General features: G+C 48.3%; 1 protein-coding gene across 3 annotated transcripts in view; it reads left to right on the plus strand.

Annotated features, from left to right (window-relative positions):
• Positions 1-25,147, plus strand: part of Zbtb16 (zinc finger and BTB domain containing 16) — a 180,504-nt gene that overhangs the window by 81,266 nt on the left and 74,091 nt on the right. For all 3 annotated transcript variants that reach the window (XM_005334202.4, XM_013362359.4, XM_040285243.2), the window contains exon 3: positions 6,401-6,498. In XM_005334202.4, coding sequence (XP_005334259.1) covers positions 6,401-6,498 — 98 coding nt within the window. The remainder of the gene's footprint in view (positions 1-6,400; positions 6,499-25,147) is intronic.

Consider the following 25,147-nt stretch of genomic DNA (forward strand, 5'->3'; position numbering starts at 1 on the left):
AGGGATTCGGTCCTCAAGGAGCTTATAGTTCTGAGGAACTTATAAACAACTTAGTCTTTAATCACATATGTAAGGAGAATGACCCTTCAAATGACTAATGAATGACCTGCTCCGCCTGGAATATGACACTGTTGGTAGCAATTAGACACATTCTTTGGGAAGATCTATTGTCACCGTTAGAAGGTAGGGAACATTCTGAGTGTCCCAGGTGCCCTGTGCATAGTATGATGTGGTTTAGGGTTCAGGCCTCTAGTAGAACCAGCTCTGTTCAGAGGGTTCCTTTCCCATAAAAAGGCAGCTAGAAAGTGTGGGAGTTTGGGCTGAATATGGAAAAACCCCTGCAATCTCCCTGGAATTTGTTTTTGGGAGGAAATCCTGATAGCTTCAAAGCTTTTCCTTCCTTCCTTCCTCTTAGCATTAGGGCACAGAAGGCTATTGGCGATTTGATCTTTCTCTTGTGATTTTGAATAAGGGTAAATGGATGTTGGAGGTATGGCTCTTTAACCTGTAGGACTAAGGAAGATGAGTAAACTCATCTTTTCTAACTAAGACGGCTCTTCCCTGACTTAGTTCAGTTTCTACTTGGAAAGGTGAGCTTGGCCAGTGTGCAGTGTCATCACTGTGCAGAGGAGTTAGAGCTCTGGGAAGGGCCTTGCCTCATGCCATTCCATGTGTGGGGTGGGGGGGTACCACAGCATCATATGGACCAGGGCCAGCTCCAGAGAGGATCAGGAAGGTTGCTTGGTGGCTGGGTTCTTGTGGTAAGTAGATCTTGGAGAGGGGTTGCTTCTTGTGTGGGCTTTTGAGAGAGCAGAGGGTCATTTAGACCTTGGTTGGGTCTCATTCACAGAATCTCCTGCCTCCTCCTGTCTGTTCTGAGCACCTCTTAGAAGCACTGACTAGGTCACACTGCTGGCCCTGGGATCAAAAGGCATAAGCTCTCAGCATTGGGGAGATTTCTGCCTCTGGAACGGCCTCAAATTAAGGATAGGGGAGTTGGAAGGCCCTTCTGGCATGCTCTGAGTAGGGGTTCAGGGGATAGATCAGGTAAGCTGAAATCATTATCCATGGTTCAACTATGGAGTTCCCTCCCAGTGGCTTTCCCCAGTTACAGGTCGCAGTTTTCATCACTGGCCTGTTCAGCAAAATCCACAAGTCAGGCAGTTTCAGCTTTCCAGCAGGAGAGTGAAGGGTAGCTCTTAGGCTACTAGAACCGAGAATTCTTTCTCTAAACCTTTCTCTAAACCTTCCCTGCCTGTTGGTCTGTTCCAGCTTTGCCATTTCTCTGTGGACAGAGAACTTGGGAAGAAATGTGGCATTGGAAGTGCTGTGACTTGAGCCCCCCCTTTCTCTGCCAGCTGGTACACTTGACCTTTTCCTCTTGGCACCTGGGGGTGCATCGAGCCCTTCTCCTTGCTTTCTCTCCTTGATTATTGGCTGCGTGGCATGGAGGTGGACTGAGCTTCTCCTGTAGAGAGTACTCTTAAGACCAGCTGTCTCTGGAGACTGAAGGTAGGAAGAATGGAACTTGGTGTGAGTCTCTCCTTGTTTTCACTCATGTTTTTGCTGTCCTAGGTGGACTGGGGTGATTGAAGGCTTATCCTGTAGAATGAGAGGTTGTTCTAAGCTCAAGCTTCATGCTGATATGAAAGTCTTTGGCTTCTTTGTATGGATTTCAGGGGCCACAGGACAGAGTCTGGTTCTGGACTGGAGATCGCCTAGAAAACTGTTGTACTTGGATTTTTATTAGGATGAACAGAGTAGAGTACCCTACCCTCTTATCTAGATGGATTTCTTTAGTAGTATTGAGCAATCCATTTTAAACTAGGCCTTATGAATAAAAGGGAATATACACATGGCTTCTGTCATTGTGGAGTTTTAATCTAAATCAGTCGGGATCTTTATGGATTTTCACACTTGTAATAGCACAGTAATATTTCAGATGATGAGCTTGTATCTTGCTATCTTGATTTTACTAGTGAGAGTTGTATGGTTGACAATTGGTGAGAATAAATGGGTCCTTCTCTTATGTTACTTGTTAAAAGGTTCAGATTTGCTTATCTCTTAATTTCTCATATTGATTCTGCTTTCTTGAGAACATAGATAGAAACTTGTTAGGGGTTAATTTTTGTTGTTGTTGTTATCATTTTGTACCTAAGTGAATTTATAGGCAGTGGGCCAGGTGTTGTCTGAGATGGCTCACCATGAGGGGTAGAGGAGATCTGGAGCCCATTCCCCAAGAATAAATAGTGGGGACTTGAAGTATATGGAGGGAGATGCATCCTCCACTGCATATGGGGAGGGGGTCAAATGCTTGGGCTATGCTAGAACCAAGTTACTTTCAAGGTGGTGGTCAGCCATGTGGCTTTTTTCTCAGAGAACAGAATATAGAAACTTCAGCGTCAACCAGAGAAGTACACAGCAAAGTGTAAAACTATCCCTAGATGTCTTTCCATGTGCATAGTGGAGGTTGATGACTTCAGATGGTCCTAAGCATTCATACCTTGTGAAAAGATAGGACTCAAGCGTATGATGAGGAGGAAGAGGGTGGACAGAATTTCTATTTTGATCTAAATGCCCCTGCATAGATAGTGTGGTGGTGGTGGTTTGGGGAGGTTGTGTTCTAAAGAGGGATGACCATAAGTTCATACAAAGTTGTACTTTTGCTCTAGAAACCACTCGGAACTCTATATCCACATTGGCTCTTCTGTGGACTCTGTCATGGAGTCTGTTGGTCACCAGGCCCAGTGAAGGCAATCAAGTCTTCTCTGCCATTTGCTTTTTGTTGTTGTTCTTTTTAGTATACATGACAGTAGAGTGCATCTGGACATATTGTACATCCATGGAGTATAACTTATTTTTCTTTGAATCAGGAGAAGCTTCCACTTCTCTACACTCTTCTTGGTATCTGAACAATAAGTAAAGATAGGAGTAAACAGGCTAGGTTGAACTCCCAGGCCGGCTGAGAAGTTGTTTTCTGGACTTTGTGTGCTTTGCCTGGATCTCCCTGCCAGTGGGTGAGACCTGTGAGCTTGTCCTAGGTAAGGACGACATGGATCCCACATTTGCCCATGGTAACCTGTGTGGGGCACTGTGTTAGTGACAGAGTTCCAGGGTAGTGTTCTCACCCTGAGGATTGGACAAGACAACATCTACGTCTCTGAAGGCTAGAAGTGCACGGTGGCAAAGATGTTCAGAGGAAAGGCTTGTGATGAGTTCTGGGAGCTTTTTTTCAATGAAAAACAAATAACAAGTGAGTGAAAGAGGAAACTCTGGCCATCTAGATTAGAAAGTTTTTAAATGAATAGATTGCCAGGTTGGGTCCAGGTTGCTTGGGCTCTCTTAGCCTGACTGCCTGAGGGTCAGAGAACATCATAGTGGGCGGTGACAAGTGGAGCATGGCTCAGCAAGAATAATGGTGCCCGTGAAAGGGACTTCTTGGAGGCAAGGTAAAAGGATGTGGGTAAGACTTTTGAATAATAAAATTATTTGGTCTCCACCTGAAATTTTAGCTATCATCCACATCCATTTACAGGTGAGAAAAAGAGGAGTGATTATGATAGCACTACTTGTCCAAGGTCTTGAAACAAGCTATCTTGACTGAGTCAAGATGAGGATCTAGGTCTTCTAGCTGCTCACTGGGCATTCTTCCCTGTGCCCTGCTATCTCTATAAGGAAAGGGCAAAGGTGCTTCATTTTTCACATCAAGCCACTCCAATTGGCCGCTGGAAGAAAAGACACTTCCAGCAATTTCAAGGCAAATCCATTTGCATATAGGGAAAAGGCCAGAAGTATTACTGAAAGAGTGTTCATCAGGGTGAAGGATTGATCTGGAGCTCTCAAGAAGAGACAGGAGAACTGGGGTTGTGGCTCAGTGATAGAGTGCTTGCCTAGCTAGCACATATGAGGCACTGGGTTTGATCCCTAGCACCACATAAAAAATACTAAATAAAGGTATTGTGTCCATCCACAACTAAAAAAGAAAAAAAAAGGAGCCCAAGAGGGGAGGTTAGCCTGGCTGGTGGTAGCTCCCCAAATGTTAATACTGGACACTGTAGATTCCTTTTGGAAAATAAATCCAAGTGGGTGTCAGTCCGTCTGTTCCTCTTGACAGCCACCCGTGAAAGGTGGGCACCTCTGGAAACTAACAAATTACCAAGGAAGAGGATGAAAATAAACTGGAACTCGTAAGTTGTCATCCACTAGACGTCACCAGGACTGTGTGTGAGAAGTTCAGCTGAAGAGCCACTTACAAATGGAGCCTTTGCCACCCTGTAGATCATCTCCTATAAAAACCAAACATCCATCAGGCCCAAGAGGCAGGAATGCTACACTATCGTGTGTGTATGTGCTCACACACATGCACCTGCACGCACGTACCTGGACACGTATTTAAAAGCTTCACCCCAACACTATTAGGACCAGTCCCAGTGCTGAATATTGTGAAATATATCTAGAGTTAAGAATGTTCAGTTCAAATGTTCTGCTATTTCTCAATTGGATGGATAAGCAGCGGCCAAGAATGAGATAATATAGGGCCGAGGGGTGTATATGTGGGTGAATGTGTGTGTGTGTGTGTGTCTGTGTGTGTGCACGCGGGTGCGCATGTGTGTGATTGAGAAATCATTTGTCTTTGGCAAGGGGATAAAGGGAAAATGAGCAAACAAAACAACGCGATTGAGAAAGAGTTCTGCGAAGAGAACTGTGTGTGATCACCCTCAGGAGACTGAACACATTGGATTGTGTGCTGTCCTCATGCCACAGCGGCCCATGGGCTGAGGCTCATCTAGACCTGTGAATTGGCTGGCCTGTGTTATCACCCAAGCAAAGACAGAGGCACTGGTGACAACAGGTCACAGGCCCAGCCTGCCATGCTTCCCCAATCCTAATTCCCACCGAAGGCCTTTCCTGACAGATCCCTTGCTCCATCATGAGCCAGCAATGGAGTCCAGAAGACCCAAGGAACCGGATGGGCCAGCAAGCAGGGAACTGAGTCTGGGGAGTGGTTTTGGTATACTTTTGGGTTCTCATTTGAGGATTTGGAAGTTGGTAGTTCAGTTTCATTGTCATAATTCGGGCACTGCCTGCTTGAGTGCATGATATCCTTGTCCTCATATGAAGTTTTATCTAACATCAGTATCAGCTGTCCAGCCTTTTATTGTGGTCTTGACAGTTCAATGTTCTGATTGCAGTAGGCTGTTGGCTTCCAGGGAGCCCCACACTGTCCTACCACCCACAGATGCTACCTCTGGCTGCCACTGCCTGCCCTGTTCTGGAGGGGAAAGTGCAGGGAAGATGCACAAACAGGGGCAGGGTGGAGACCAGAGCCCAGATCTGGCAGTGGCAGTAAGTGCCTGGAAACAGTGTATGGATGGGAGGAAGGTCAGCATTTTGGGGCCAGCCAGAAGTTCAGAGCCTCTCCCCAGACTCAGCTCCCTGCTTGCTGGCCCATCGGGTTCCTTGTATCTTCTGGACTCCATTGCTGCCTCATGATAGAGCAAGGGGTCTGTCAAGAAAGGCCCTAGGTGGGAAGTGGGATTAGGGAACTGTGGCAGGTTGGGCCTGTGACCAGTTGTCACCAGTGCCTCTGTCTTTGCATGGGTGATAACACAGGCCAGCCACTTCACAGAATCATAATGGTGGCAAAATGTACTGCAAAATATGTGCAAAAGTACTTTGGAAAGCCCAAAATGACTACTGTTGGAACCCTTTTATCTGTTGGGGAAAGACACACAGAAGAAAGACACTTCTAAAGCTGATCCTTAGGGGAAAAATATGTTCTAGGGGTCACCATAGTTCTGAGAACATCTGGGAGCCCTGACTGTCTGTAAAGACGTTATTTCCTTTAGAAGCTTATTCAGGGCCTTAGCCTCCTCTGTGCCAGTCACTGTAGTGGGTTTAGGCAAAGGAGAGAGAAAGGCTACTGGTGCAGCCCTCCTGCTGTCTAGCAGTGGGGGCAGGGAGCCAGGTGCATGCAGGGTAACAGCTCAGTCTGAGGTGAGCAGAGGCCGGTGTGCTTCCATTTATGAACCATGCTGGTTGAACAGTGAGCATGTCTGTCTGACTGTTCTGGGAACTACCTCCCTAACCCTCTGGAATCAGGTGTGATTTGTTCCCTTGGTCAATGTGACAGTGAACCAAGCCATAGGATGTACCCTATTCTTCCATCCTTGGCTGAGACTAGGAATGGGCGCATTATTGGCAGCAGGCCTTGGCCTGGGGTCGGGGTGGGGTTTTGGAGCCGGAAGATCCAAGGATGAGTCTCCATCAGTGCCATGCCCTCCACTTCCTTCTTCCTGTTCACCTGCCTGAGAGATGGCTTCAGAGCCCCCAGGTAGGGGTGGGCCTTCCTTCTGTCCAGCCAGAGCAGCAGCAACCTGTCTTTTCCTTTCCCCTACAGGAAGCTGCACAGTGGGATGAAGACGTACGGGTGTGAGCTCTGCGGAAAGCGGTTCCTGGATAGTTTGCGACTGAGAATGCACTTACTGGCTCATTCAGGTAGGCAAGGATGCCTTAACGGCCCGTTTGGGCACAGGCAACTACCTCCTGCCCACCTTCACCTCCAACTCAGAGCCTTCTGTGGCTCAGATGACCCTGATGCCAGGCAAGACCTTGGTCCACCTTGCCCCTTGGATCCTCCTTCCAGGTTCATGAAGCAGAAAAGCCACCTGACCGTGTGCACATTGGATGAGCCCATCCTCGTGCTTCCCTGGGGTATCCAGGGCATCACTGGCACCCATGCCCTGTGTGATCTACCTTCCAAAGTAGACTGCAGTTTCATTAGCAAAACAGTTGTGGAATTAGGTTCTCGCTGTCTAATGAATCTGACTATTGGGTTCACATTATACAGGAGCCTTTAATTAAATAGATATAGAAAGGTTGGAACACAAAGCTAGTTATAGCATGCTGTCTTTTGCAAGTTAATTTTATCCAATTCTAGTGGGGTCGGCTGTGTGGCTGCTGGTAATTTTGCTGGTGTTTGGGCAAAGCTGCTCTGCCCCATGAGGCGTAGAAGGAGAGAAGCTGCTGGTATTCCTCGTGCCTGGGTGTTCTAGAGGAGGGAAGGATCCTGCAGGTTTGACACTGAGGCTTCTGGGTTCAGGGACACTGGCCTTTAGTTGTAGAGGCTTCATTCCTGCCCTGCCCTGAGCATACTCTTCCCTGTAGTAGTAACCTTGGCTTTCAGACTTGGGGTCACTTTTTAGGGGAGCTGATTGGGCTATCTTATTTGGTCTTGCTCTTCCCACATATTGATATCTGTCAAATTCTTCCTCATCTTTCTCCATATTGCCTGAAGCAACTGACTTTCCGGGCAGTTTAGTGTTTGTGAAATAAGTATGAGTTTTGGGCTTGAGCAGATGAAGGTTCAAATCCTGTTTGTGACAGGTGCTAACTGTGTGACCGTGGCCAGATTTATCTTGTGAAGTCCAGCTTTGTATCTGTCAAGTGCAGGTGTTGCTAACTCACATTTTTTTTTTTTGAGGATTAGATGACAGAAAGTATGTTAAAGGCATCCGTAGCAAGAACCCAGTATGCAATTCGTATTTAATTGCTATCAATGGCTTCTGTGTGCACCTTCCTCCCCTTTCCTACCTCTGAAGCTATCACTAACTCCAGAAGCTTCCTGCCTGGCTGGCAGGCTACATGTTGTTCTTCCTGTGGCCCTCTATGCATACAGTTGTATAAGTGCTCTTTGGTAGCTCTGCTTCAGCTCACCATGTGACTCTGCCCTGTGTAGGATGTGACCTCTCTCCCTGGCCCTCATGGTCCTTCCTAAAGTGCCTCCCGTTCTTGCCTCCCATTCTTCTCTCTTTCAGACACAGGGATTTAGCTTCCAAGGTAGCTCTCTATGTTATATGTCCATTCTGTCCCCATGTCTGTCCCCTTCCTCCTCACTCCATTTTTTCTTCTTTTTTGGGTGGGGGTAGCAGCGGGGGTAACTAAGGATTGAACTCAGCAGCACTTGACCACTGAGTCACATTCCCAGCCCTATTTTGTATTTTTTATTTAGAAACAGGGTCTCACTAAGTTGCTTTGCACCTTGCTGTTGCTGAGGCTGGCTTTGAACTCGCAATTCTCCTATCTCAGCCTCCCAAGCCGCTGGGATTACAGGCATGCACCACTGCACCCTGCACTTTTCTTCTCTTTTAATGATTTACACCTTCAGCTTCCCTTCAGCTTGTGCATTGTTTAGAGTTCAGTGCATGGTTTCATAAACTGTCTGCCAACAAGGTTGGCCATCTCCCCCTGACCCTGAGAGCCAAATGTGGGTTTTCTGTTTCTTTTGCTCCCTGCCCCAGACACCTATATGGAACTGGGCACTTTAAGGCACAGTATGCATTTTACCTATTGTTAAAACCCACTTGCCTTCTCTGAAATTCCACCGCAGTCTGCACCCTTTCTTGCTGCTCTTCCCTTGAGTTCAGTACCCTAGACACACTCACCTTCTTGTTGGGTTACTACACATGCTCCTTGCTTTCTGAGCCCTGTGTCTTTGTTGTCCCCATTCTGTCTGCCATCTTCTCAGATTTTCCAAGGTTCCTTTCATGATGCCATCCCCAGCCATCCCCCATTTCTAAGCAGAAGCAATTGCGCCTTATTCGGGGTGCCCATATTTCTTCATCTGGAGCTGTCTTTGTGTACAATCTTTCTTCTTTGTGTTACAGTTAATCATGGACTTGCCTTATCTCCCCTCTGTGGGGACAGGGTGATGTGATGGAAGGAATTGGGGCACCCACCTTCTGACAATATGATCTTGGGTTCCCGAGAGTGTGAGTTGGACTCTCCGACCCTGAGCCTCATTGTGAAATGAGAATATTTAACCCTAATTTTCCTTTTTTAGGAAGTAGGGCTCAGGTGGCATCCTTAGCACTAAGCCTGGAATATTGCAGGATTTCCCTTTCCCTCTCTCCTTAATGGATTGTAATCTTCTTGGGCCCAGGATCAGTCCCCATCATGTCTAGTGCAGTGCCCAGCACATTATTGGAGTCAAAAAATACCTGTTGAAAGAGTGAGTGCAACCTGGGAGACCAGTGAGCAACTCAAGGAGACTCCCATCTCCTGCCTGGTTTTGTCTACACAGGAACTCTTCATGGCTGAGGGGCTTGCTGGGGTAGGGGACAGCCAGGAAACTCTGGCCCATATTTCAACCCTCTTTAAGGCAGCAGAGTCCATGTGAGTTAGCTGCTGTCTGCTCTGAATCCCATGTTCACAGTGCCAGTGGGTGCCATAGTGGCTGATTTCATATTCTCCTGTGTGTTTGGTGCCCCCAGTTTACACAAGATAGTGACTTGGCACTATCCACTCTCCCCCCCCCCCCCAGGACTGACAGGTCCCTGGGGAAGTGCACTCCAGTCCTCCTGAGATAGCACTTCCAAGGCCCCCATCTGGATGTGCTAGAGGCTTTGGAAGTTGAATCCTGCTTTCCTGTTTGCCTTTCTGTGCCTGCCTCATTGGTCAAATGATGTGTCCCTCTGAGAGTCACTTGCCAGTGCCCTTGAAAGGAGGATTTGGTGATGGAGCAAGTATGATGAGTCATTCTCGTGTTTAAATTCACCCCTGCACATAGCTCAGGGCCTACAGAACCTGAGATTTCTAGTCTCTCTTTTCTTCCTGTGGCCATGCATGCCTCTCTCTGTGTTGGAATGTCTTAAAAATCAGAGAACACAAAGGGTTAGTGAGGCTAGACCCCTTCCTGAATTGGTTGCCTCCTGTTGAACAGTGACCACCCCTAGGAGAGGGGACCTGTGAAGACCTGGACTTGTTGGGTAGTGCCAGGTTTTCTCACAGATTCCACTAGTGATTTTACACATTCTGATCCCAGTGCTCAGATGCCTAACAACAGAACTCTATTATTTTAGAAGACATGTTTACTGAGATGACATGAGATTTCCTTTCTCCCCTGTCTTGAAGGCTCCATGCAGTGAGGAGCTGACAGTGAGTGACCCTCAGGATCTGTAGCACAGACCCATTTTATAGAAGATGATCAAGGCTTGGAGCAGCAGTGCAGAACCTGGAAGAACCAGCCTCAGGGACTGTTTTGTTACAAAGAGCATGCTGTAGGGGAGTGAGCCTGGGATCTGAGTAGGGGTCTTGGTGGCTGCCCCTGCCCAGGCACACCCAGGCCCTGCGCTTCTGCTTCAGAGCGCTTAGCAGAGCCCAGCCGCACAGGCTCCCTTCCCTGCTTGTGGGCTGCGTTGGCTGCCCCACCCCCTCTTGGCTAGCACTGCCTGTGTTTGTTATTGTAGTCCTGGCGCTGGGCCAGGCCTGGCTGCGAGCCAGACTTGTGGGTACAGTATGTACAGTGAGTGCCGAGCCAAGGTTGTCATCATACGCGATTAATTTTTTTTTTTCTAATCTGGTCGGGGTGGGGTGAAGGAGGAGGCAAGAGTTTCTCCGATGCTGGAGAAGAGGCCACGCTGAATTCCGCTGGGATGTTATTTATGAAAGGAGAAAACGGCTTCGGCTTGCCTTTCCTCCGCATCTTTCCCCCCTTTCTCTCCTTGTCTTCCTCCTCCGTTTCCCTATCAGATGAAATCAGCCTGTAGGAGATCGACAAGGCGAGGTCTTATTTCCAGTGACTGGAATACTAAATTTACACTCCTAAATCAGTTTTCATTGTGTTGAAATTGACAATTTGTTTAATTAGAAGTTTGCCCTGTAGGAGGCCCTTCTGAGAGGCACTGCTTTCTCTTTTTCTCTCTTACTTCTTCTTCTTCTTCTTTAAGACTTTAAATGGTAGTAGTGAATGTTCAGTGTAATTGAAGTTTTCATTTCGATTTGAATACGTTAACTAATCAAGTGTTTATGAGATATACCTGATGATAACCATAAGTTTAAACGGAACCAACAGTAAACTAACTCAATAACTAATGGGATGACCTGTCCAGGCTCTGCATTCTCAGAGGTGGTTTGGGGGGTCGGAAGGTTTGAGTATTGGGAAAGAGGCTGGTGGTGGGAAGAGAGGCAGCTTCCCTCTGCGGCCTGCCAGAGCTTGCCCTGTGGCAGGGTGAAGCTTGGGTGTAGGACTGTGGCAGTGAGCAGAAGAATGTCCCCCACCCTACCCATCTGTGTCCCAGGATGACTCGAAAGCCTCCTTCTCCACCCTTTGCTGCCTGTCCCCTTGTGGGGCTGGGTCCTACTTCTTTGCCTCTCCTGTTGTAACAGAAGTGATTCCTAACTCTGGAATGTCCCTGTAGAGACCACAGACCCAGGTAGTGGCTCCAGTTGGTTCTGAGGTTGGCCAGTGGCAGGCTTCCCATCAGGTAGTATTTCTCACAGTTTGGCTGAACACACCAGAGGGTTGCAAGAGCACGCCTAGAACTGTGCCTGTTTGGGACTCGGCTGCTTCCTGCCAGGGGTTTGGGTGTGGAGGTGGCCTGGTCCTGTTCTGGGAGTGCCATTCATTTTTGGAGCCAGTGGGTGTTTAGGAAGCACCAACTCTATGTCTGACTGTATTTAGCTCTAATGGAAGAATACCATTGCACCCCTGCCCTCGGGGGCCTAAGTCCAGTAGGAGAGATCGGTTGGACTACAGAACATGTGTACAAATGCCAAGAAAGAGGTGTAGGAGAAATTCAGAGGGTGGAAGAACTTAAATAGAAGGCGAGTGCAGCTTTCTGGAGGGACTTGGTAGAAGAGCCCGACCACCTGTGGGGATGGGCAGGGCCACTAGGGGTGCAGAGACTGGGTTAGAAAGGAGGGACAAGATGGCAGAACACTCAGAATGGCAAAATGGGTCCTGCTTTTCTCTAAAGCACTGAAAGATTGAGAAGGGAGTGACACTTTCCCCCTCTCTCCCCTAGAAGGGACTGCTGGCCTTTTTGACTTTGGGCTAGGCTATCAGACGTGTAAGACCCCAGGAGAAAGTAAAGATGGGCAGTCCATGCTGGTGTGTGGCCACAGTGTTAGGAGGCCTGTCCTCCTGCATTGGCCAGGTCCACGCAGCCCATCTCGAGGGACAGACCCCTCAACTAGTTCCTTGCTGCCTTTTCCCTTCCTTGGGCACCGTGAGTCGTGCCTGTTGACAAATCTCCCCTGAGCCCAGGCTCCTCCCCAGAGGGGCCACAGGGAAAGTATGTGGGCTTTGGATGATAGACTTTCTGACCCCAGTGGGAGCATGGGGTGACCAACCCTTATCATCTGAGACCTGGACCAGCCAATGGGGAAAAGTGCTGAGAGGTCAGGACAGGAAACCAGATTGGCTTTCCTATGCTTTTCCCTGCTGCAATCAGGTGGAAGGAAAAAAAGATCTGTGCTGTGGATTGACCTGGTTCCCCCCCTGACTCTTGTTTTGGGATTTAGCTTTGGGTTCAGAGTTCTCCCTAAAGACAGAGAAGGGGAGAAAGCAAGTAGGATGGTGAATCCCCTGTGACTGTGAGGGATTGGAAAGGCAAGTTGGGTCCCAACCCTGGCTTCTCTGGACCTGGTTCCTGTCGCCTTGCAGCTTCTTCCTCCATGTCACTTCTCTTTCTGGACTAGGTACTGCTCAGAGCAAGAGGCTTGGGGGTGCCAGGCACACATAAATCCTTAACCAGTCCATTTGCTCCATCTCTTTCCAACGGATGTCAACTTCCCCTTCTTCTGGTTAGCTTTCAGATCAGGGTAAAACCAGGAGATTCCCAAAGAGGAACTCTCCTCGGCCCTTTAGAGATGGGCACCACTGAGTGGTTGAGCTAAGAAGGTAGAGAAGATTCGATGCGGGTGGCTCAGGGGCTGGGCTGCTGGCCCTCTGGTCTGCATGGGCGATGGGGGGGTGCAGAGAGGAAAGGGTGAAGGGAGCCACTTTCCCCCGGCTCGCTCTTGAACACACTTCTCTCTCTCCCTACTCTGAATTTGGCCTGTTTCCCGAACTTTTTCCCAGAGTGGTGTCGTCACTGGCCTGCCGGCAGGTCTGGATGTTCTGCCAGCATTCCAGAGAGTTTATGATCGCTTGCAGATGCGCCTCCAAGAACACACTGTACCCAAAGCAGAAATTAATGCAGGCTTGACTGCGGTCCAAGCCCCTACACGGGAGAGAGGAGAAAGAAAACAAAAACTGTTTAATGCTGTTTATAAATTATACACTGGCTGATGAAAAATACATTTCTTGCCTGTCCCCTTCTAGCCTCCCCCTTCCTCACTGCCCCCTCCCCGCCTCCCCGCCCCTTCTAGCTTTCTGCCTCAAGAGCCTCAACTGAGAGCAGAAGAATATGGTTTTGCTTTTTAGCTCCTGTTTTGGCTGAGATCCGAAATCCTGCTGCTGATTCACAGCCAGAGTATTTTTCCCCTTTACCTGATGAAATATACTGATTTTCCAACCCAGATGGGGTGTGTTTGATTTTGTTGTCTGGATGGTTTTTTTTTTTTTTTTCCTGCCAGGGATTTTGTTTACAGCGAGTGTCAGTTTCCATGGTGGTGCAGCATGCGATGCTGGCCGAGGGGCAGATACATCCCCCACACTGTCCACCCTGGTGCCACTAGGTGGGAGTGCCCGGGTGCCTCGGCCCTCAGGACTTCACGTCAGTCCACCCGAACTGAGAAAGTTTGGAAAGTTCCTTGCAGGTCATTGTTTTGAACAGGCTGTACCACTTCTCTCCCACCCCTTCACCTTTAGCCCTTGTGAAGAGGGGGTTCAGAGACCCCCGTACCCATGTCTGGATCTCCATATGGTGCCATAGCAGGGGTCGGGAAGCCCGTTCCATCTCCCCCTCTGGATCTCACCCAGCTTCTCCCCCACCCCCAAGCCCCCATCCCAATTTATTCTATAAATTCGTTTCCACATTATGTCTATCCATTTACATGGCTTTTGTGTTTTTTAATACTGCTAATGTTTATCATTTGCCCAACAGGCTCGACAGATTTTGCTTCCTGTAGAGCATCGAGGCTTTAGAGCCCCCTCGTTGCTAAGTAGCAGTCTCTCTGTACTGTAATGGGCTGATTTTGTATTCCGTTCAGCGCTGTATCTTATTTTTGTATGCAAGACAAAGTGTTTTGATGGAGGACGATTGCGGCAGTGTCTGGAGGCTGTTTGGAGTTTTATGGGCTGTACAGTACACTGTGTGCTCTCTGAACAGAACACAGGCTGTTGAATTTTGGATTGGATTTGTCATTTTCCCCCCTCAGAGAGGAGCCTGTCAGATAGAACATTACTTGAAGGGTGGAGGAAAGAAAGTGGAAATTATGTAATAACCTTCTTCCTTCTCTTCTCTTACTCTCTCTCTCTTTCTGTGTCTCAGTGATTTTTCTATCCCCAAATAGGGCGGTTTCTCCCACACACACCCCCTTTCATACCACCACATGATTTTACAGGCGATGATGACGTTCCTGTTAGGAAATGTGCAGTGCCCTCGAGGGGTGGATGCTGGGACATCTGTCTGTCTGCTGTTTATTCTCGCATTCTCCTTCCTCTGGCTTGCTCCTTCCCTCCTGCCTAGTCCTGGGCTACTGGACCTTGGCTTTATCTGAGGATAAGTGGCTAACAGGGTTATAAGGGAGGGATGTTGCCTGGGATTGATCCCAGGGCGATGCCGTGGTCTCGATTCCAGGGGGCTTCTCACCTTCCTTTAGCTTCCCAGACATGCACCTTGCCAGGACTCCCGGGGGCTCCCGCTGCTGCCCTCTCCCAGCCCCCACGCTCTTGCCCTCTGACGAGCTGAGCCTGCCTCCCCATCTATCACACCATGTGCTGTTACTCTCCGTGCTCTCTCCTGAGTCTCCAGGGTGGCAGGTGTTTATTTTTCAGCTTTGCTCTTCTCTCCTTCCATTTCCCCCAATCTCCTTTCATCTCACTTCATCTCTTTGTCACTGTCCTTGTGTCTGTGTTAGCCTCAGCCTCTGCTTGACACTCCTGTGTATTTTCTGTCTTCTTTCTTATGTCTTCATCTGTCTTTGTCGCCATCAGTCTTGGTTGGCCTTCTTTCTGCCAGGCTGTCTGGCTGTCTGTCTCTCTCCTTCCCGTCTCTCCCCTTCCTCCTCGTTTCTTAGCTTGGAAGTTGGGCAGCAGCTGAGCGGGGAACAAAATGGTACTGAGTGAGTGACCAGGGAACCCATCCAGCACCTGTACTCATGTACTGTGTTGTCCCTTGCCTCACAGGGACCAGAGTGGGGCTTTTATGGTATGGCTCCTGCTTTCCCTGGTCTCTAGATATATATATATATTTTTTTTAAGGTGAGCCGAGGATGGGCAAGTACATGATCAGGATTAGGCTTTGCAAGGCCCTTACTGGACATTGCTACCCATAATCCATCTTGTAAAGACTTGCTCTCAAGGGTCTCACAGAACTTACCAAACACCCTGCTATTTGTTCACCCTCACAAATCCGTGACCCAGCAAAGTGCCTGGCACAGAGAGGGCTTTGGGCACCTATTGGTGGAATAAAAGAATATCCTTATCTAAAGTGTTTGTACTACTAGGGCAGATCTGGGTTTGGTGGGCCTGAGGCTTACACGTTTTTACAGGTTTTGGGTGTCCGCCCTCAGAAAAGGATTCTGAATGTAAGTGTTAGAGCCCCTTCAGGGAAGGGACTGATGCCAGGGAGAGACCTGAAGTTTCAGTTTTATCAGATGAAGCAGCTGAGTGAGGACACTCTGGTGAGCACAGAATGGTGACGTCTGCTCAGCTCTGGGGACCCTCAGATCATGGGGCATGTGTTTTCAGGCCTTTGGTTCAGGCCCAAATCCTCTTCCTGTTTTTGGTAAACTGTTGCTGGTTACAGTGGGCCTGGAAGCTTCTTCATACTCTGTGCTGTCTTCTCAATATGGCTGGTTGGTAAGAACAGATCCTAAGGTCCAGCTCATCCAGAGCTACCAGGGAGATGGATATACATGGTCGCATCTATTCTAGTCAGCTTTTTCGCTGCTCTGACCAAAGGACCCAACCAGAACAATTGAGAAGGATGAAAAGTTTATTTGAGGGCTCAGGGTTTCAGAGGTCTTAGTCTGTAGAAGTCTGTCTCCATTCCTCGGGCCTCAAGGTGAGGCTGAACATCATGGCAGAAGAGTGTGGCCGAGGGAAGTGGCTCACATCGTGATCAGGAAGCAGAGAGAGGCTCCACTTGCCAGATACAAATATATACTCCAGAGCCACATCCCCAATTCCCACCTCTTCCAGCCACAACTTACCACTTCAGTTACCACTCAGTGAATCCCTATCAGGGAATTAACTCACTGATTGGGTTAAGACTTTTAGGACTCTATGATTTCTCCTCTGAACCTTCTTGCATTGTCTCACATATGAGCTTTTTAGGGATACCTCAAACAGGATATTCTTTCATTCAACAAAACCCTAACAGCATCCTGGTCTCCATACTGACCTTCAGTGAATAGTGAGAAAATGTCAAGGCCTCCTCCCCATCACAGGTGTTCCTTCTGCCTAAATCTGTGGCTTTAGTTCCCTTGCTTTCCTGGGGCAGTAGAATTGCCAAATCTAGCATGGCCAGAGGACTGATCCTAGAATGGGGTGTGTGTTGATCATCTTTCTGTTGCTCTGACAAAATACCTGAGATAAACAACTTAAAAGAAAAACCATTATGATGGCTCATGGTTTCAGAAGTCTCCGTCCTTGGTCATCAGGCTTTGTTGTTCTGGTGAGGCAGAACATCGTGGCAGAGAGCACGTGGTGGAGACAATCTGCTCATTTCATGATGGTCAGAAAGCAGACAGAGAAAGGGATGGGTCAGGAACAAGATATACTCTTCCATTTACATCCCCAAGCATCTACTTCCTCAACTAGGCCCCACCCTCTAAGTTTCTGCCACCTCCCAATGGCCCATTAAATTAAGAATTTATCAATAGGTGGATTAAATTGATAAGGTTAGGACCTCAGGATCCAGTCATCTTCCAAAGGTCCCACCTGTGAACATTATAGCACAGGGGACTAAGCCTTTCACAGTCAAACTTTGGGGGGCCATTTCAGATCCAAAAATGGAGTGTGTTGGGGGGGAGCTCTGAGGTGATGGGAAGCATCTGTAGAGGTTTGGGGGTCTGTTGTGTTGGAGTGGCAAGCTTATCAGTTATGGGGTAGAAGCAGTAGGCTGGGGCAGTTCTTTGGGTAGGAAAGTAGTTACTTGTTGGGGGTTATGGAGAAGCTGCAGTTATGTTCCCAGAAACAAGGGGATGAGTTCTAGTCAGAACACTGTGTGTGCACACAGGTGTTTGTATGTGCAAGCGTGAGGAAAAAAAAAAAAAAGATCTGAGAAGAAGCGTTTACATGAAATATTCAAAATTGTTCCTTTGCTGTAATGGGCCCGCACAGGCCATTACCTTGAAGATTTAAAAACCTAAATAATGAGCTCATCATATCTAGTGACTTCCATTGACATTCATGCTTGATTGCAAAGCCTGCTACTTTTGAGTTGCAACTTTATTGTTTGTTATTAATTCTCAGATGTTGGTGGTCCCCCCCACCCCCGCCATTTAGCCAAGAGCATGTCCGTCATGTGTGATGGATGTGAACGTTCCTCAATAAGACCCCAGTGAAGAACCTTTTCATTTTAAAAATAGCCCTGTGACCTTTAGGGCCCAGACCAGAGTTTCTGAGGAATCTAGTGGGCTGAGGCGAGTCTCGGTTGACTTTGGAGGGGGCGGAAGTTTGCATTTTTTTTTAATTTAATAATTTGAGTTTCATATGAATGATTCTGCGTTCCATGCAGTACTAGGCATTTTCATAACTGTCTCTTCCACTTTGGGTAAAGGGAGGGAGGGAAAAAAATAACAGCAGCAGCATTCTGTGGGCAAAGGAAGAAAACAAGAGAATGGGGCAGAGAACAGGCTAAATTTAAAATTGTAATTGGCTGACTTCCACTGGCTTGCGGGTGTTTTAATGACTCATAATAACTTCATTTAAAACCAGCTGAGCAGAAAATAGATTGGAGAGGAGCCTCGGGCCATTATGGATTTGTTTTTTTTGACAAGCTCGGTTTTCAGCAGCCAGGAAGGCTCTCAGAGAGGGCTTGGCTGTGTTCTTTCTCTCTTTCTCTCTCTCTGAGGGTTGGTGGTCTGCCTGGGAGAGATTGTACAGAAACCAGGGCTAGTTCTTTTTTTTTTTCCCTTTAACTCTCCCCCCTCCTCTTTTTATTTTTCTTAACTGATTAAAAATAGATGCCTTGAGGTATTATTTTAGCATCAGTAGGATTTTTTCCACTTTTGATGTGGTAAATGGAACATAAATAAAATTGTTTTTGAAATTACTGAATTAATTGGGTAGTAAAGCAACTACAATGCATAAATTTCCTTTGCTGTTTTTTTTTTTTACCCTGAGCCCTGATCCATATTTGTAGGGCGTTTCCCTTTTTCCCCAGCACCCCACCAGCCCCTTCTCTCTCTGAGCCCTGACCCTTCCTTTGAAGGGCAAGATTCTTTATCATCCCAGCAATCACGGATCATTTTTTACAAATCTGGAGGATTTGGACAGCACTGGTTCTGTCCAGGTTACCCGGTCAGCTCCAGAAAGTATAAGTTTTGTGAGTTGCCAGAAAAGGCTCTGACCTGCCGCTAGATGTTTTAAATAGATCCTGCCTGTTTCCCGTGCTCGGAACAGTGCCAGAGTGGTCCCTCTCTCTTCTCTTTTGAAAGTCAGCCCGCTTAGTCAGAGGATGCGTCTGTCTGGGCAGGACAGGAGGCTGTCCCCGCCTGATCACCCTCAGCCGCTTATCTACCCCCTCTTATGGCAACTGTCACATTCTTTGTTAAATAGCTATTTATGTGCTTGTCCTTTTTCACCTAGTAGACTCTAGGCTTCTTGCAAACGTGATTTATTTCTGTGTTTCACATACTACCTAGCATAGTAACCCGCTCGGTGATTATAACTTAGTTGTTTTTGAACAAATAAATGGATGAATGGGTCAATGGAAAGGGATAGAGCTGAGGGGCTCCCTTGCTTCCTCTAGCCCTGGGAGTCAGCAGTCTGGATAAGGAGGCAGGAAGGGAGGCAGGGGCCTTATTAGTAGCATGCTCTGTTGCATCCCCACAGCCACATCATAGCGGGATCTCAGTAAATATCTGTCGAATAAATGAATGACTCTGGATGGATGGTGGGGTGAAGGAAAGACATTTGATATTTATTGAATACCTGCTGCGTTCCAGGCACATTGGAGCATTGGTGTTCTGTACATCTCATCTCACTTAAGCCAACATTGGCCTTGGAAGGTGAATATGCTAACTCCATTTTGCAGATGAGGACACTAAGGCTTAAAGAATGAACTTGCCTAAGAGCAGACAGCCAGAGGTTGCAGACTGGATTCAAATCCAGACCTCTCTCCCTACCTATCCCTCTTGCTTTTCTGGTATATATACTTCTGTACCTGGCCCCTGGCTTTGTACTTTTTGAGTGCCTAAATTCCTGCTTTTCTGTTTGTAGAACTAACCAATGTCTTAGAGACCAAGGAGCTGAGATCAGGAAGGTCATGTCTCCAGGGGTTTGGGGGCCGGAGCTGCACCGTACAGCACAAGCCAGCACACCTAGCCACCAGGAGAAGGTTTGGCTTATTAGCCTCTCCCTGTTCTGCCAGAGCAGCATGTGTCCAGTGGTTGCTGAGTTGTGGCCATTACTGTATTGACTTGCAGGACTGTGGGGAGGATGGCTCTGGGAGTGTGGTTGGAGGGTCTATGGATCAGTATGTGGCTGTCCCACTCAGGGAGAGTTTGGCTACATCATGCCCCCTGCTCTTCCTCACCTGGACTATGCCCCACAGCAGGAGGGACAGGAAGACAGAGTTGCCTGTAGCCCCTCTTGCATGGTCACTCAGCTGGGTGCTTTGCTCCTGGGAAAGGCACCCTGGGATCGGGAGTGGAAGGGGCAACTGACCTGTGCTGCAGCCCAAAAATATGGGAGCTGGGACCACTTGGGTAGTTACTGGCTCTGTAGACTGCTAGCATCTTGGAGTGTGATCTGTCAGGAAGATGGTGGGATGGTGGCCTCCCTGACCTTTCGGATCACTCATCAGGAGGCTAGTGATGTCTGTTCTCTGACAAGCTCATCTTCCCTAGCACACTCTGGGGATGAAGGAACCTTCTCTGGGAAGTGAAACCTCAGCCCAAAGGAACAGATGGCAAAGGTTGGGCAGTGGAGAAACTTCACTAACTCTTCTGGGTCACACACGTGGCTCTCTTGGGGGAAATTGATCTTGAATTAGTTCATCAGTTAGCAACCAAAGTGGGGTCCAGTGGCATGCAGCGCATAGAAGGGCAGAGTTGAAGCTGCCGTCCTTATACAAGGGGACGAGTGGCAAACAGAGGAGTTCTGAGAAGGGAGAATCTCCACAGACCAGGGAGATGAGGAAAGGCTTCAGGAAGGAGTTTCGTGGGATTTCGGTGGGGGCTTTCCTGGTGGGATGTCCAGAAGGAGCTCCGCGGTGGAAGATGCCTATTTTTCTGAGCAAAAAAGAAGCAAGAACCTCTGTGACCTAGAACCACCCAGGTGGACATCTTTCCTCCTCTTCCTCCTCTGCTCACAACCATCTTCAGAGGCCCAGTTTCTTGCACCTAAGGGTCCTGAGATCTCCAAAAACATAACCCTCCTGGCTCCCAGGTGGAGAAACTTTCCCTTAAAATGAAAATGGCCACCGCAGGCATTCCCTCCATTTTGAGGTAGCCACCACACAAGCCCACAAGGGAAAGCAAGGCTTACCATTGGTCACAGAGCCCCCCAAATGGTAAGTTTCTCATCTAGGATGTGATGAACCGAAAATTTGTTATGAGTGCCCAGAGCTCTAGGAAACAGCACTGGAGGGCTGCCCTCGGTGAGTCAAGGACTCAAGCCCCCTGGAGTGAGGGGAGCAACTGTGGGCACTGTCATAGCTGAGGTCCCCAGGGCCCCAGCCTTCTTCCTTGACCATGAAGGGGACACCCTATGTGTGCCATTAGTGGATGTGGGCTGGCTGTCCCCTAGAGGAGGACAGAGGGAGGCCCAAGGGCTTCTGTGGGGAGTTGGCTCTTCCTGAGATTCAGCCTGGCACAGACACCTCTTCTAGACTTTTCCCCCAGAAGCTAATGGGCTCTCTCCTCCCTCCCCCAGCCAGGCCCATTTTGATTGGAATTCTTTTTGCTTGCCAAAGAAAAGAAGAAAAAAAATATCAAGTTCTAAACTTTTCATTAGGTAGTTGGGATAAAAAGCCTTCTGGGGTAGGTGGATTAAACCTCGCAGCTCTCTGGCTGACTATTATAAGCTAATTGAGCACGGGAGCTCATTGGCGGCTGATTTTGTTGGAGTAATTATGCAAGGCCACAGTCGTTTGGGTAACAAGGTAACTCCAGGTAAGGAGAGACGCCCTGAGACTTTTGGATTTGCTGGAATCTTCTTCTGTGGGTCTTCTTTAAATGAGCCCGGCATAGACAAAGGCCCAGAGATCAGATTTTTTGGAGCAGGCGGGTGTCCCTTGGGGATTACTGCCTGAACAGTCCAGCACATCTGAAAGAGCCCTGCTGGGGACCATTTTTGCTTTGACTGGGGTTTGGGGTCTGGAGTCATACTTCCTGGAATCAAGGACTCAGATGGACAGGTGTGGGCTTTGGGGCTGACCAGGAAGCAAGGGGTCTCAGGGTAGAGTCTTTCCTAAGCTCTGAGGGCAGGACCTGGCTGCAGATCATGAGCTGGAATTCCTCTATCTCTACAGGATTCTGTCCAACCAGGGTGGGCAAGGTGCAAGCTGATATAAATAGGACAACCCCTAGGGTCTTTTCTGTCCTGTAGGATTCTTAATGGTGATGCTTCTTTACATATGCCATCTTCCCACTGGATACCACCTCTACCTGGAATCGTAGGAGGTAGGAGCCTACAACTGCCACTTGTGAGGCCTAGGCTGAGAAGGACCTTCCACTGCCCTTTGGAAGGGACCCTGGGGCATGGCCAAGCTGAGCATGTCCTCTGGGTGGCCCTACCTCACCTCTGTTGCTGCCCATCAGTGTTGAATCATACCCCCGCCCCCCAGAGGACAGCATGTAACTGTGCTTCCTGATATAGCCCCTGTCTCCTCTGAGTGACAGAAAGAGTCACTGTCACCAGAGCACTCTATCTTTCTGACACCACATGGCAAGCCTGACTTTCTTGCCTCACTTCTCAGCCCTGCACAGACTTGAATTCTGCTCGGGGGGCATGTGCAGAGCCGTGTTAAGCAAATGTGAGCCTTTTATTTTTTGCTCTTCTCCAGATCTCCCACTCTAGTGTTCAGGCCTTTACCTCCAGTCTCTGGCCTGAGCTGAATGGTTCTTCCATCTCACAGTTATAAGTTCGTCACAGTCAGAGGCTGGCTGAATCAAGGAAGGAATGTGGTATTTGGTTAAATTGTAAAATTAGCTAGGAAAGTTAATGAGGCATTCGCCTCTGCCTTCCGAAGAACAGGACGTTTATGAAAGTGCTTCAAGCACCGGCCTGAGAAGGAAAGAGATGGGAAGGAGCGCACAAGGAAGCTGCCTGGTTATGCGCAGAGCCTCATCCAGGTGAGTTTCCAGGCCTAGGACCAGCTGTAGCTTGCTCAGCTTGACGGGACCTGAGAAGTCATCCATTCAAAACATCTGGATTGGGACAGACTCTTGTGACCACTGGGAGTCCATAGGAGTTTCCCACCACACTCCCTAGGATGTCTTGAGGTTGCACAGAACTGGCTACAGTTACTATTTTGACACCCAGATTCCTTTCCACCCCCCCGAAAGAGTCATGATGGATGCTATTATCTCAGGAATACATGGTAGAAAGAAGGAGAACAAAGATGACAATGATAATGACAGCTAACGTGTACTGAGGGCCTGTGGTGTGAGGTGCTTTTACTCCATTATCTCCCTGGATCCTCACAAGACCCACTCGAACTGGTACTCTCATTACAACCAGTTTGCAGACAGAAACTGTGTTTACTTGCCCCGGCATCAGCCAGCAAGTAAAGAGTCAGGGTCAGGCTGTGCTTCCAGGGATACCTGACCGGAAGCCCCTGGTCTTAACCTCAGAGGCAAAGTTGTTTCCAGCCTCTTTCCAAGCTGCCCACTTCTCCCAGCCTGCAGTTCACGTGGTACAGAGTGCACGCCTGCAGATGCCCATCCGATGCTCTGGAAGTCACGGTCTCAAAGGTGCATGTAGAAGAGCTGCCAACAGTCTATTTTCTGCACACACCAAATTCACAGGTCCTCTAATTACACCAAACAAACCATTCTGTTTTCAAGCAGCAATCCGATGTCATTTTAGTTATCAAAGCACTTTAATAATGCTGTGGGCTTCAGCTAGGAATAGTCACCCCACCTGGACCTTTTGCATAGGGCAAACCAGAAAAGGCCCGTGGCGTTTGTTTCTTCCCCCAGCGGAGAGATGGGCATTAATTATGACAGGCAATATTTCTGTTTGGAAAAGTGTGGCGCCTTCAGGCTTCTGAATTCTGAGCCTGGAAATGTCAGTGCTGCAGTTGTAATGTAACACCTCAATTATGGTGCAGGGGGTGAGACAGCCAGACTCGGAAACCTGCAAGGTTCTTTAGATCCACGGCCTGAGCCACAATTAAGGTTTCAGAAACACCAAAGGCAAGCCAATGAGTGTCATTTTTAACCGGTTTGAACATTTTACTACTTCCTAACATCAGAAGCACTCGGGCTGGAGAGCCCGCTTCTTGTCCTCAATAAAGTGATTAAGCTGAATGGGTGTTGGGGAGTATTATTAGGCTGAGAAGGCTAAAAATAGACATGCTCTGTTTTCTGAAAGCCACAGCAGGCCTGGAGAGACTGGCAACCTCGAGGTGCCACTGAGGGGCCCGAGGAAGGGGGAGAGAGGGTGGCAGTCCCCTGGGTGTTGGGTCTGAGATGGGGTGGTGGGTGTGGTGATGGGTGAGGCAGGTGGTGGGGCCTCTTTCCTAGCTATCCTCAAGTGAGCAACCGTAATGGAAGCCACGGGTCCACCTCAGCTCCCTTGGTTTGAAGAATCCTCCAGGCTCTGTGTGTGTGTGTGTGTGTGTGTGTGTGTGTGTGTGAATGAACTTAAAGTAACTGACAACTCCAAAGTTCAGAATGGATACCTGGGCCTAAAATGTACATATTCAGCCAAAACTCACTAAATTCACCTGGTATTCTGGGGGAAGGGGTTTGGTTAGGGCGGTGAGTAAAGGGGAAATTATCAGGGGCACATGCAGAGCAAAGGGGAGAAGGGAAGAGACCCTCAGAGCCAAGAGTGAGGGTCTTCTCTGCAAATCTTTGGACAACCAAGATGCTCAGGGGGGGTGTAATAAAAGGACTTTTGGGGGGGCTGGGGATGTGGCTCAAGCGGTAGCACGCTCGCCTGGCATGCGTGTGGCCCGGGTTCGATCCTCAGCACCACATACCAACAAAGATGTTGTGTCCGCCGAGAACTAAAAAATAAATATTAAAAAATTCTCTCTCTCTCTCTCTCTTAAAAAAAAAAAAAAGGACTTTTGGGTTAACTGAAGGTCAACCAAGACAACCTTGTCTGTTTCAGACTTCGAAGTGTGCTGTCTTTCATAGTGAGAGTCCATTTTTCTACTTTCGGTGAACACAGTTGTTAGGATAGAACATCTTGCTCCCTTAGAAGCTGAAAGGAAAATGCTGGTCGAGGGCTTCCAGTCTGGAGGGGTCTGCCTAATTGGGGTTTTGTTTTAAGTCAGTCTCAATGATCAGTGACACCTTTTCCTCTGTAAAGCACCCCCCCATGCTTTCATGTCTTTGAGCCCATTCCTCTCTATAATAGCTTTAGACTATAGAGAGGGGCTAGGAATTTGATGTCCATTTTTCAGATGGAGAAATTGAGGCCAAGGAAAGTAGGACCATAGAAAAACACTGAAGTCCTCCGCAGAGCTCGCTCTAGAAGAGCCAACTGCTGCCAGGTTCTCTCTGGTGGACCATGGTGAAGAGAAGAGGGGGTGAAATGAAGAAGCTCATGGAGGAGGTCTCCTGGTTTCAAGTGGTGAGCTGGAGTGTGGAGAAGAGCAGAGGCCTTGAGCACATTGCCTTTGGTACCTTTTTTCTGTTCCCCTTACTAGGAGCTTCTCATGCTTTAAGGTCTTATATGATCCAAGATCCTTCTATAACTTATATGATTAGGTGGGCTTCCCATGCTGCCACCCTGGTTGAAGTTAGTTTCATTTTCTCTGGCTCTTGCCAGCAATAAGACCTTGAACAAGTGAACTAAGCTTTTTAAACCTCCATTTTCACATCTTTAAAATGGGGATAATCTTAGAGTTGC

This window comes from Ictidomys tridecemlineatus, chromosome 4 (assembly GCF_052094955.1).
Source record: "Ictidomys tridecemlineatus isolate mIctTri1 chromosome 4, mIctTri1.hap1, whole genome shotgun sequence".
Taxonomy (NCBI): domain Eukaryota; kingdom Metazoa; phylum Chordata; class Mammalia; order Rodentia; family Sciuridae; genus Ictidomys; species Ictidomys tridecemlineatus.